The 14,658-nt window shown below is 35.9% G+C and overlaps 1 protein-coding gene across 5 annotated transcripts in view; it reads right to left on the bottom strand.

Annotated features, from left to right (window-relative positions):
• Positions 1-14,658, bottom strand: part of CCDC171 (coiled-coil domain containing 171) — a 293,962-nt gene that overhangs the window by 76,469 nt on the left and 202,835 nt on the right. For all 5 annotated transcript variants that reach the window (XM_071221606.1, XM_053924635.1, XM_071221605.1 and 2 more), the window contains 2 exons: positions 8,298-8,443; positions 6,333-6,387 (listed from right to left, as the gene is read on the bottom strand). In XM_071221606.1, the coding sequence (XP_071077707.1) occupies positions 6,333-6,387; positions 8,298-8,443 (201 nt within the window). The remainder of the gene's footprint in view (positions 1-6,332; positions 6,388-8,297; positions 8,444-14,658) is intronic.

The raw sequence follows: 14,658 nt of genomic DNA, 5'->3' as shown, positions 1-14,658 counted from the left end.
ACTAGCAACCACTAACAAATTAACAGAACAGAGATTTCAGTGGCCACAAACAACAAAGAATACAGGCTTTACAAAACTACTTCAGAAAATTCACCACACCAACAACCACTACTACAGAATGCAGCAACAACGAAGGCTAGAGATGATAGAATCTGATTTCTAGAGTCACTGAACTGTAACATTCAAAATATCCATTTTTCCCCCCTCGGTGGTGTGGCTCAGTGGATTGAGTGCTGGCCTGTGAACCTAAAGGTCGCCAGTTCAATTCCCAGTCAGGGCACATTCCTGGGTCACAGGCCAGGTCCCCGCATGAGAGAGGCAACTGATCAATGTATCTCTCACACACTGATGTTTCTCTCCCTCTCTTTCTCCCTTCCTTCCCCTCTCTCTAAAAGTAAATAAATAAAATCTTTTTAAAAATATCCATATTTCAAGAAAAATTATGAATAAAGTACCACCCATACACAAGAAAAATGGAAATTAATAAGAACTGTCCCTGAGGAAGCCTACACATGGAATTTACCACTAAATAACTTTAAATGAATTATTTTAAATATTTTTTAAAAGTTAAAGAACCATGCACAAAAAACAAAGGACATACCATGAGAATGATGTTTTCCAAGGAAAATATAACTGAAGAGATATAAAGTATAAAAAGAAAACAAATCGAAATTTTGGAGTTGATACATTTAAGTGCTGAAAGGGGAAAAAGCTGTCAATCAAGAATTCTATATCCAACAAAATACCAAGTTAGTATTATTTCAAGCTAATTGTTGTGAATTATTATGTGAATTGTAATCCCAAGGCAACCACTAAAAAAATAATAATATGTAGTAAAACAAAGGAAGATGGCATCAAATATTATACTAGAAAAGTACTATCTAGCACACAAAAAAGGGAGAAGATTAATACAGAAGTTATGAAACAATATAGATACAGTATATACAGAAAAAAAGGACAAAAGGAAAAAAGAGCAGTGATCCCTTCCACTGAGAACGTGCTTTTTTCTGAGGAGCCACAGTTGTGTGGATGCGGTTAGACTTTTTACACGGGGACAAGTTCTTCCAGCATTTTTACCTGCACGTTCGGAGACAGTCGGGCGCATTGGTCCTTTCAGCAGAACCTGCCTTAGGCACTTAACCTTTCGTGGCTCAGGCACCACAAGACAAAAAAAAAAAAATGGCCCAAATGAAAGAACAGCTCAAAGCTCCAGAAAAAATACAACTAAGCGAGGAAGAGATAGCCAACCTATCAGATGCACAGTTCAAAACACTGGTAATCAGGATGCTCACAGATTGAATGATGCTCACAGGATGAACACTGGTTGAATTTGGCCGCAAATTAGATGAAAAAATGAAGGCTATGCTGAGTGAAATGAGGGAAAATGTACAGGAAACCAACAGTGACGGGAAGGAAACTGGGACTCAAATCAACGGTGTGGACCAGAAGGAAGAAAGAAACATCCAACCAGAAAAGAATGAAGAAACAAGAATTCAAAAAAATGAGAACAGGCTTAGGAACCTCCAGGACATCTTGAAACATTCCAACATCCTCATCATAGGGGTACCAGAAGGAGAAGAGGAAGAGCAACAAATTGAAAACTTATTTGAACAAATAATGAAGGAGAACTCCCCCAATCTGGCAAAGGAAATAGACTTCCAGGAAGTCCAGGAAGCTCAGGGAGTCCCAAAGAAGTTGGACCCAAGGAGGAACACACCAAGGCACATCATAATTACATTAGCCAAGATTAAAGAGAAGGAGAGAATCTTAGAAGCAGCAAGAGAAAAGGACACAGTTACCTACAAAGGAGTTCCCATAGGACTGTCAGCTGCTTTCTTAAAAGAAACTTCGCAGGCAAGAAGGGGCTGGAAAGAAGTATTCCAAGTCATGAAAGGCAAGGACCTACATCCAAGATTGCTCTATCCAGCAAAGCTATCATTTAGAATGAAAGGGCAGATAAAGTGCTTCCCAGATAAGGTCAAGTTCAAGGAGTTCATCATCACCAAGCCATTATTGTATGAAATGTTGAAGGGATTTATCTAAGAAAAAGAAGATAAAAAATAGGAACAGTAAAATGACAGCAAACTCACAGTTATTAACAACCACACCTAAAACAAAAACAAAAGCAAACTAAGCAAACAACTAGAACAGGAAAGAATCACAGAAATGGAGATCACATGGAGGGTTATCAGCAGGGGAGTGGGAGGGGGAGAGAGGGAGGAAAGGTACAGAGAATAAGTAGCATAAATGGTAGGTAGAAAATAGACAGGGGGAGGTTAAAAATAGTATAGGAAATATAGAAGCCAAAGAACTTATCTGTATGACCCATGGACATGAACTAAAGGGGGGGAATGTGGGTGGGAGGGGGTGTGTAGGGTGGAGGGGAATAGAGGGGGGAAAATGGGACAACTAATAGCATAATCAATAAAATATATTATTTTTAAAAAAAGGACAAAAGTCCCTTCTTACCACTAATTACATTAAATGCAAATTGATTAAATTCTCCAATTAAAAGTTGGAGCTTGGCAAAATATATTTAAAACCATGACTCAGCTACACACACTCTACAAGACACTTATCTGAGACACAGACAGGTTGAAAGTAAAAGGAGAGAAAAAGATATTCCCTGCAAACAATAAACAAAAGACAGCTGAAGTGGCTATAGTAATATCATACAAAATAGACTTAAAGACAAAAGTTTTTTGAAGAGACAAAGAGAAATATATAATTATAAAAGAGTCATTCCAACAAGAAGATACAATAATTTCTAAATATACATGCACCTAACAAAAGAATCCTAAAATACATGAAGCAAAAACTGACAAAACTGAATGGAGAAATAGTTGAACACTAACAGTTGGAGCCTTCAAAATACCATTTCATTAATGGACAACACAACTACATAAAAGATATCCAAGAAACTTGAAGACTTGAACAACACCGTTAACCAACCAGACACTGCAGACATATATAGAATACTCCACCCACAACAGCAAAATACACATTTGTTTTCAATGCTCTGCAACATTCACCAAGACAGAGCATATTCTGGACCACACAAAAAACTAGTAAGTTTAAAAGAATTGAAGCCAAACAAAATGTCTATTCAAACCATACAGAATTACATCATAACTCAACAGTAAAAAGTCATGTGGAAAATGCCCAGATATTGTGGAAATTAAACAATACAATGAACAAGTTACAGAAGAAATCACAGGGAAGTTAGAAAATACTTTGAAAGAGAAAAACAAAAACACCACATAGCAAAACATGGAATGCAATGAAAATGGGGCTCACATAGAAATGTACAGCTGTAAATGCCTACATTCAAAAAACAAAACAGAAGCTTTTCACAAAGATGGTTCAGAAAGTGAGGAAGGAAGCCTCTTCCCCTCCCAAAGCCTAAGCCAAAGCAAAGGCTTTGAAGGCAAAGAAAGCAGTGCTGATAGGCATCCACAGCCACAGAAACAGAGATCTGCCTGTCACCCACCTTCTGATGAACCAAGACAATGTAGCTCCAAAGGCAGTCCAAATATCCTTGGAAGAGCAACCCCGAGAGAAACAGGCTGGACCACTATGCCATCATTAAGCTCCCCTGACCACCGAGTCAGCCATGAAGAAGACAGAAAAGAATACACTTATGTACCTGGTGGATGCCAGGGCCAACAAGCACCAGATCAAACAGGCTGTGAGGACGCTCTGTGACATGAACGTGGCCAAGGTCAACGCCCTGATCAGGGCTGAAGGACAGAAGAAGGCATATGTTTGGCTGACTCTCAACTATGATGCTCTGGACGTTGCCTACAAGACAGGGATCATCTAAACTGAGCCTAGCTGGCTGATTCGAAACACAAAACTTTTTCATTTAAAAAGAAAGATCTCAAACCAATAACCTAACTGTCCATCTTAGAAAAGTAAAAAAATAAAAAAAAAAGAAAAACAAACTAAACCCAAAGCAAACAAAAAAGGACATAAGAAAAGATTGGAGCAGAGACAAATGAAATACAGAACAGAAAACCAATACAGCAAATCAGGGAAACCAAATGTGGTTCCTGGAAAAGATTAACAAAATTGACAAACCTCAACAAGAAGAAATTAATAAATTACTAAAATCAGAACTAAAAGTCACAGTAATAATAAACAATAATAAAAACAACTCTAAGTGAAAAATTGTATGTCAACAAATTAGATAACCTAGATGAAATAAACAAATTCCTAGAAAAATGAAAACTACCAAAACTGACTCAAAAAGAAACAGAAAATTTGCAAAGGTCAACTAAGTTCGGATGTCACCACACCATTTCCACTGTGCTGTGAAAGCCTGGACCCCCCTCTTTCTGTACTACTCCCAGTTTCTCCAAGACAGCAAATGCTACTACTCGACAGTCCAAAATGGCCCCAAAAATAAACCTGTGAACGTTGGCATGTCTCTTCATACCAACATTCTGCACCAACCTGAGAGCTTCCAAGGAACTCTCCAGGCCACTTCCCTATAACCCATTTATTCTCACCCAAATTCTGTGGAAAAGAGAAGTAGCCCAATAATCAATCAATTGGCCTTTACTACATTTTTACTTCAGGCTTTAAAAGTAATTGCTAATTTTAAAACCACTATATAAATAGAAATTCCCAAAGATATAAATCAAAATAATCATTAAATTTGAAGGGAAAAAGGCAGATGTGTACTGGCTGTGGCCCGAATCTGCAGACATCCTTCTGTCCTTCCTTCCTTCCTTCCTTCCTTCCTTCCTTCCTTCCTTCCTTCCTTTCTCTTTTTCTTTCTCTCTCCCTCTCTCTCTCTTTCTTTCCTCCGTCCCTCCCTCCCTCCTTCCTTCCTTCCTTCCTTTCCATGTGACACAAAAACAAGATAAACTGTAACCGCATGATTGCAATCACCTTGCTGCAATCAGTCTTTATCACATTTAACATACATGCTTTGCCATTCTCATAAGTAAAGTATAACATATATTTTATACTGATGATGATTTTTCTCTGACGTCAATATCCATTGCCTAAGACAGCCGCTATCCAACATTTTCTTCCTCTGGCTGGAAGATGAGCAAGCTATTAGATGTCAAAAGCAACGTTAACTATATAAAAAGGTATGCCATATATATATATATATGACATGATTGATTTTTCCTATCCAAATACAAAAGAAGTTCTAACCAAAAATGTCTCTTTTCCTACAAAACGAAATTTCGGATTTCTAGCACGTCTGTGTTTGATGTGACTGCATTTAGACTACCCTGGCTGTCTAAATGAGAGAAGGAAAAGACATAGTTTCAAACAATATTATTTTTAAAAATAGTATTAGGTATTTTTCCAAATGCTTTGGTGATATGAGATAATGCTAGTCACTTTCCATATTATTTACCAAAGAAGGAGAAGTCCCGCTGTTTCCAAAATGCTAAATGTATTAAATATTAGTTTGCTAATGTTTATTAAATATTGCCTTAAAAGGGTTAGTTTTATGCATTTTAAATGATTTACAAACTATATTATATAGTACATTTGATTGACAAAATTATTCTAAATATGATTCATTCATAAGCTCCATGTATCTTACAAGTACCAGGTATTTGTTTCCAACAAATTGTCAATCAGACAATAACAGAAACACAGAAATAACATTTCTCTATTTTTAAATAGTGAAATAGTAAACACATCTTTGAATCTGAAGTGCTAACAAAATATACAGCCAGTTAATATACAATATTAAGTCTGTAGTAATATAATAAAATCTTTATTATGCTGCTCATCACTAAAAGTGAAAAGTAAATTTACCATTCAGAAGTAATCAAATTTGAGAATAACGTAACATTATTAAATACATTACACTTCTACTTTAAAAACACATTCCTGTAAGAACATACATCACAATGTGAAAAACATGACTACCCAGTTGAGACAGATGAGCGCTGCCAAATACAGTACGTTAGGTCTCCGTCTATGTATGCACAGGTAGGGCGGTGGGTTTACAAGTGCTGAGAGGTTAGACAGTGTGGTCAAACATTTCATCATTACGAGACATGTAAGATCTTAATGACCTCTGGTTCACTCACCAAAGACCACAAATAATTCAGTACAATTATACCAGTTTGGGGAAGCCACCATGTTCATAGTTTTATCACGTACAGGAAGTGAATCCCGAAAAACTTGTGCAATATAGCATTATATAATACAAATTTTCAGTCATGGGAAAGGACCTTCTGTTCATTTATTTTGAAGGAAAGTGCAAAATGAACTAAAGTGCCATGCACTTAATAAAAGTGACTAGGAGAATGGTATCATAACACAAGTTGAACAATATTTAAGAACAATTACAATACCTTATGAAGCATATTTTCTACTGTCCTCATATGATTAGCAACGCATTCTTTGTCCCTAGAAAAAAATAAAATTTGGTGTTAGTAAAACCCAAGCCTTACTACAACTGATACACATTGTATATAAGTCGCCACTATTGAAAAATAATGGTTAGTTATCTCTGTACTCCTAGAAATGTGAAACCTAACTATATTCACCCATATATTTCCACATGTAATTCTTACTTTCAATTATATTGCCTGTCACAGATTACACGGGGGAAAATGTCAAGGATATCTTCAAAGTTAAAAGGCAAAAAAAGAAAGAAAAACAAAATCATAGTTATATTATTGATTTAAAATGTGCTGAAAAGGCTAAACTTTTATTCTTTTGATTTCTAATAAAAATGTTAACATATTACTGGTGGGGATATATTATAAATGGCCAGACTGTGCAACCTAACATTTTCTTCTGTATAGTGTTTTGTGCTACCCTAACTGCAAAAACACTGTCTGCGGCCTTGACTAGAACTATGCCAAGTTACTCATTTCTTCTGTTAGCTTTGTATAATGAATTTGACCTTTATAATTAAATAAAAATTTTGGATGAAAATACTAACATTAAACATTTAATGTTAAATTACAAACTGAAAACTGTAAGCTTGTATCAGTACTCCCAATTTCACAGTCAGGCCACATTCCTGAATGGGCAGCAATGCTCTGATGCGGTATGAATCTGGAGGTTTCCTAATCTTGCTTTCCTTAATCTCAGAGTTTTCAGAGCTGTAAGACACACTAGAAAGCACCTTCTCATTTGGCCTGAGGAAACTTAAGGCTGAACAATGAAAACAAAATGCTGATGCAGTAAAACTTGTATTATTTAAAATGACAAGTACCTATACCTAATATGGTGATGCAGTTGTTACACAGATTTACAATTTAAAAAAAAACTGTTGGTGGATATTCAAACATGCCCTATTTTGGCCTGGGATAAACTGATTTTCTCGCTATATATAAGCAATTTCCCAAGCCTACTGGCAAAGCTGCAGCTACCCTAAGATTGCAGATTCCCCATTCTACGATTTAGTCTACAAACTACATTCATATTTCAGTGTAAGAAATTAACAAGAGAGTTTGTCTCAAGTGTTTTTTAAATTAACATGTAAATTTTTCTAAGTACAAGAATCCAGAATTCCAAATTCAGAAAACACTGAGTTTATTAAAATTAAATGTTTCTTTAATCCATAAATAGATTTTCTTTAAGCCACGCTGTTATACAAAGGACTGCCTTAAAGTACTCCATGTAATTTAACGTGGGGAACAAACAAAAATGCCCAGGAGAACTGTTCAATTTGAACTTCACGGTGTATGTCAACTTGATTACCTGGTGAAAGGAAAACACTCTCATCACATTTACATAGATGCCCACTCTGAAAACTGTGTATTTTTTCTATTTAACAGATTGGAATATACAGCTATAATATGACTCTTCTATGATATTTGTCTTTATTGCACTTAAAAAGATGCTATAATATACATATTGATTGTATACTAACATTTTAATGGAAATATTACTTGGAATATTTGTATCATAATATATACAAAGAAAAATTTGGAGGGAAGTGGGGCAGAAGGGATTAAGAAATATGTAATAGAAGAAACTATGCAAAACTCTTCCATACAGAGTCTTACATTCATATTAATGAAAACATGGTTTCAAACATGTAACACACATCAGAGTCCAAAATGCACCTAATTAGAGCTTACGTAGACAACTTATACTTCTCTGAAGTTTCTCAGTAAAATATATATTTAGAATGTTGAGTTAAAGAGTTTTCTTTTTTGAGGATATATCAGAGACTTTCAAAGAGAGACAGCTGTACTTTTGTTTTCTAACACTGTATTATCCAGAGCTAAAACCCGGAGCATGAAAGTAAGAATTGATCTTTTGTCTGTTTTAAGTGATCTCCCCAAGGTCCAAATGCTCACTTGGCTGCCATGCGGAGGGCACTCTCTGCATCGTGGATGTTCTCCTCCAGTCGACGCTTGTCCTGCTCCAGCTGGGTAAGATGTCTATTGAGCTGACGCAGAGATTGATCTTTTCTTCTCAGCTCCGTCTTTGCCTCGGAGAGACTCTGCAAGCAGATAGAAAACAGAGTTACTTGTCAGCCCTGATAATTAACTTCAATTTATGCCATAGGCTATTAAACAAAGAAGGATACAGACTGACTGAGAAGTAGACTTGGGTCATTACACATCAAGGTTTAACAAATTTTCTGCAAAAATTTTACATACTTACTAATTAGAAATGATAGAACTGATAAGATTTTGAAAAATATTTAGCTACAATACACAACTATCTTATTTTTTAAAACACTGCAAGGCAAATACATTTTATTCTACTAAAAATATCTGCTTATAAAATTCTCCAGTCACATTTTCTTTTAATGATGAAAAAATAAAGTTTTTTGAGGGGAGCACATGAAATTTAGAGTCTATTTAAAACCAGAACTCTGATATGCCCAAAGTGTGTACATGATTGAGAGGTAGGTGGATTATGGTACCTATGGAAGAATAGGAATCCCATGATTTAAAAATACCACTACTGTCTTTACAAATATATCTGTAACAGTTTCTATAGACATGTCCATGGACAAACTGGACTCCAAAAATAAAATTCACTTCCTTCCTGAAATAACTCCCATGCTCAGGGAGGCAACACAATGATCAACACGTTTCAACAGAGAAAGTTATAAATAATACCTGCAGCTGCAATTACTTATGTTCCACGTTTTCCTAGTCACAGAAGTATAAAATCTGTTGACTGAAATTTGCTCTTTTCTTTAATTGGAAATATACTCTTAGCATGAAAATTTCAGGATGCAAGTATACAACTTTATCTTGACTTTAAGATCCCCCCTAGTCAGGATAAATCAGAAACTCACAATTCATAGGAAAATGTTCTAGACCACATTTAAAATTCTAAGATGTAAAACAATATAGGGATCAGAGTATTGGTACCACTAAAAATCTGGTCATTCCTTTGCCTATGAAATTTCCAAACTATGAGCTCAAATAGTTTTTCACTGAAAATTGTTGGACTGTGAGCTGAATAACTGATTTCATATACATAGTATTTTCTCCTTCTTGCTCAGAGTTTAGCCTCACGTTAGTCCACAACTATGCTTAAAATACCCAGTAAAGAATAACCAAAATGCGTCTGACCAGTGTGGCTCAGTTGAGTTGGGTGTCATCCTGCAAAGTGAAAGGCCGCCAGTTCGATTCCCAGTCAGGGCACATGCCTGGGTTACAGTTCAGTCCCTAGTCAGCACAAATGAGAGGCTCTCTCACATCAATCTTTCTCTCCCTCTTTTTCTCCCTCCCTTCCCCTCTAAAGAAAAATAAATAAAATCTTTTTTAAAAGAATAGCCAAAACGCAATAATTTCATTTTGAAACTCTCCTGATAGCATTCTCTTAATGCATTCACAATAGGCTGTATAAAAAACTCAAGCTGTCTGCACAGAGCTGCAACAATTCACTCCAAATGTCAGCGAATGTTAGTCATCATCAGTCAAATCAGGTATTCTAAAATGCTGAATTTTTAAATTCAGTATTTCACATTTCAAATAGTCAAGTTGCTATCAGACAAATATGTCAAAAAATTAAAAATAAGCAAATTGTGATTACTTATTAGATAGATTTTATTTTAAATCTTTAGTGTTAACAGATCTTTAAGAACATCCCACTATGGAAATAGTCTAATTTAAACCAACTTCAAAAAATATGACAAGGAATAGATTTTAAAAGCCATAGTAAACCTACTTATTCTGTGCCAATGTTAAGATGTTTAAAGGTATTGAAGTATCATGAGATTTCTTCATTAAAAAAAATAAAACCCATATTTGAATCTTTTTAAAGCCGGTACCTCTGACATGTTTCAGGTAATAAAAATTGCTATTTTTTCAGGTGTGAGGATAAAACTAATGATCCACCACCAGTTAGTTACACACAAAGCTTGAAATCTTTTCCTGACAGAAATAATAGATTTGTGCCAATCCATTCAAACTCTCTTGCTCAGTAACTCTTACGACTGGAGGTGCATGTTTGTGGGGGGTATTCGGTATATTTTCGCTAGCTTTGTATAGATTGAAGCTCGCTGGTCCAATGAGTTAACCCATGACTTTGGAATCATTATAAAACCACACTTGACTTTTCAAAAATCCTATGGTATCCTTTCAAAGAAGGTATAAGTCATAAAATTAAAATTTCTACTATATGTCTAAATCTTCTTTATTTTCATCTTTCGGGGGCAGTGGTGGAGAGCCAACCATCTCTCCTGAAGCTTGCACTGTTTCAGAGGCACAGCTGAAGAGCCCACTCTAAGACTGAAATTACAGAAAACGAACAAAACTGGTATAAACAAAGTGATATAGATTATATTTCCTTAATGTGAAAATGAAGAGATAAAATTTCTTTTAAAAAATCAACAGTGTGGTTGCTGGGGGGCGGGAGGTATAAGGGGCACTAAATGGTAAAGGAAAAAAATACAATAAAGATTAAATCAAAAAATAAAAATAAAAACTGTACAAAGAATGGAAAAAATCATTATATTTCTATAACTTATACATGCAGAATTCTCATTTTAAAGAGCCGAAGGACGTCACAATGGAAGCAATACAAATCAATGGGTCCATGCAGATGTACGTAAAACACCAAGACGGAAAAAGTGATTCAAGCTACTATGTCTTTTCTGTAATATTCACCTTTTTTGCTTTTGGTGACAAAGTGGTTATCTTTTAAAATCTTAACACTGGGTATTCAAGAAATAAAAATATATTGACACGTTTGTATATATGTATTACACATATGCACCTATATTGTATATATGTCTCATATATATATATGTAAAGTATACATATATAACTTTAAGTTTGCTTTCTGTTCTCCTGTCCAGGTCTATCTAATTGAAACCCATGATAAACGTTGCAGGCACTAATATTTCCAGCTGAAGGACGGAAACCAAGAGGCTGTGCCGCTCGGCAGCAAGGCAACAATGATAAGCAGCAGGTTGGCCACTAATTTCTCAACCAGGGTAGATAGTGGAAGTGTGATGTTCTGATATCCGAGAAACTGTTCAGGAGAGAATAGGATAAATCAAGTTTAATAACTCTGCTCCTAATTGTTCCCCCAATGCTCAACTCTAATTACTTGGAGAACTCTCCTGACTGTCACCTGATATTAAGTTGTTGGAGGCTGAGCCTGGAACAGCGAGATAATCAATAAACATTTAGTGGGGAGAAGAGTGAAGATCCTGTTAAGCAGTGGGAACCTGCAGCACCCAAAGCCCTTCTGCTCATGAGAAAACCTGTGGGACAGCCATAGTGATTGCAAAGCAATAATCCAAAGCACTGTTTTTAGGCCTTGAGGCCTTTAGGCAACAGTACATTTGAGGAAAAAAGGTTAACACGGTCACCCTAATTACAGCCCACTTTCACATACTTCATATATAAGCGAAGACAAGCCAATTAGGTAGAAAGGAAGATAAGGGAAGTTTTATTTGTATACTAATTAAACCCCTGATGAAATTAAAGGAAAAACATACAGCTCTGTAATTGTGTCTGAGAAAGGTCACTTCAGGTTCAGTTATCAGAACTGCACAGCCTTGAGATATTTCACTTAATCCACAATACAACCCTCATTTTGTACTCGGGTCTTAATATTTACAAAAAAATTTCAAAGCCTGATATTGCATTTATCTTTAAACTGCATTGTGAACAATTTTAGCTGTTAGAAAGTTAATGTGAAATACGATAACAAGAGTTTTTTAAAAGACAGAAAAATCGTCCAGCTATATAAAAACCATTGCCACAATATTATTTATCAAAGATTCCAAGTTTTCACTTTAAATCCAACATGTTTTAAAGCAAACCCTTACAACAAAATCCCCAAGTGAATGCATTTCAAGAACTATTCTGCAAGATATTTATTATATTTATTGTATTTCTTTTTAGATAATGATGTTATCACTCACCTTCATGTACACCTCTCCTAGTCCAGGGAGAAAAAGCCAAAGCTCTCACTAAACTCTTCTTATAAGAAGGTATTTTTATATCTGGTTGTTTCCCTAAGATGGTCATGAAAAGCAACTGACAACTAATGAAAGCTGGCAGGAAAAGAATGGATACCAAGGAAGTACAGTCACGCGCTGCTTAGCGACAGGGATATCTTCTGAGAAATGTGTAGTGGGTAATTTTGCTGCTGGGTGAACATCGGTGTGCTCACGCTAACCTCGGTGGTAGAGCCTACTACACGCCTATGTAACACAGCAGAGCCTGTCGCTGCTGGGCTACAAGCTGGAGAGTGTGTTACTGTACTACAACTGTAAGGCAATGGCAAGCATTTAAACACATCTAGCTATAGAAAAAGTACAGTAGAGTATTTATGTTAAAAAACGATATATCTGTACAAGGCACTTAGCATGAAAGGAATGAGCAGGACTGGAAGTGGCTCTGGGTCCGTCAGTGAGTGAGTGATGAATGAAGGTGACATTCACTCAGCCTAGGACATTCCTGAACACTGCACAGACCTTATAAACACTGTACACTCAAGCTACACTTAATTTATAAAACAACGTGAGAGTAAAGCCAGCACAAAGAAAACAGTGTGATCAAGAGACACAGTAACCACCAGAAGCATGGCTGCTGACAGGGTAACACAGCATAATGCTTAACAGCAAACTTTTTATGAGTATACTCCAAAATAACAATAAAGTATATTAAGTACATAAAGCAGTAACAGTCATTTATTATCACTATCAAGTCTTGTGTATTATACATAATCACATGTGCTATACTTTTTTTAGAAAAGATTTATTTATTTTTAGAGGGGGGAAGGGAGGGAAACATCGATGTGAGAGAGAAACGTTGAATGCCTGCCCTTCAGATGCACCGGGACAGGGAACCAAACCCACAACCCAGTCATGTGCCCTGACCGGGAATCGAACTGGCAACCTTTTGCTTTTCAGGATGACGTCCAACCAACTGAGACAAGCCCGTCAAGGACGTGCTATACTTTCTATGACCACAGCGCAGTTTGTTTACACCAGCATCATCACTAACACCTGAGGAATGTGTTGTGCCACAACATCATGATGGCTACGTCACTAGGTGACAGACAGTCTTCCAGCTGCATTAGGACCTCACGGGACCACCACCGTGTGGGCAGTCCACCCGTGACGGAAATGCAGGCACGTTCCACAGGACTGTGGTGACGTACAGGGAAAGCTTAAGTGACAGAATGTATGGTAGAAGAGAATGTTTAAAGACCCACACGTTTTTAAGTGTCTTTTTTTCTTATCTATAGTTTCTTAAGTTTCTATAACAACATATTACTATTGGACAAGAAAACATTATTTTTAAGTCATATAATTTCATATTTATAAAGCTTTAAATGTTTATTAAGGCTAAAAATTTTCAAAGAAATTATATATATAATTTGAAATTCTATTAATTTGAACCTATGAAAACATTTTGTGCAGTGGAAATTTTTGTAAATCACAGCTTTATTGAGATATAATTCACATACCACAGAACATACCCATTAAACTGTATAGCTCAGTGAGTTTTAGTATATTCACAGAGTTGTACAACCATCACCAAGTGGAGATCTTTTTTTGAAGGGTTTTTTTTAAAGCAAAATTTACCAAAACAACATGGCTACCTAAATGTAGTAACGTCCCATTTCAGCATACTCTAATTTTAAACTACTCAAGATATATAAATATATAAATATATACAACTTAATAATTTTGGTTTGTAACAGCTTCAAAAACATAAAATTTACAACATGAATTCCCTAATCAGAAAGTTTGACTGATACATGTAATATAGTACAAAAGTTAGTTTTCTGAAAACTGTGCATAATTCTCCAATTAATATTTCTGATGTTAAGGGAATCATCCAGCATACTTCTTTCCCATGAGGGCAGAGCACAGGAGAGCCAGCCCATAGGCCAGCTAAGAAGACCAGCCCCAGGGGACAGCGCTTGTATAGATTTTCCTTGGTCTAATGGGAAAGATCTATGGATCCACATTTCTACAGACTAAAAGCTAATGGCATATTCAATTTAGTAGAAAAGTTAGTCAAACAAAATGAAAGGCCAGACAACACATGTGTTATAAAGGACTATGCAACAATTCCTAAGGAAAAAAAAAAAAAACATCTTTAACATTTTTTTAATTTACTGCTGTCTGACTAGATGTTTTGAATTAACATTTTGAGATTGTGATAAATTGGGTAGAACATCTCAGGGCACTAAAATTAACGTTGGACAAAGGAACAGAACCATCGC

The sequence above is a fragment of the Desmodus rotundus genome, chromosome 1 (assembly GCF_022682495.2).
Source record: "Desmodus rotundus isolate HL8 chromosome 1, HLdesRot8A.1, whole genome shotgun sequence".
NCBI lineage: Eukaryota > Metazoa > Chordata > Mammalia > Chiroptera > Phyllostomidae > Desmodus > Desmodus rotundus.
The sequence above is the reverse complement of the archived record's forward strand: the minus strand, read 5'-3'. Positions and strand labels throughout refer to the sequence as shown.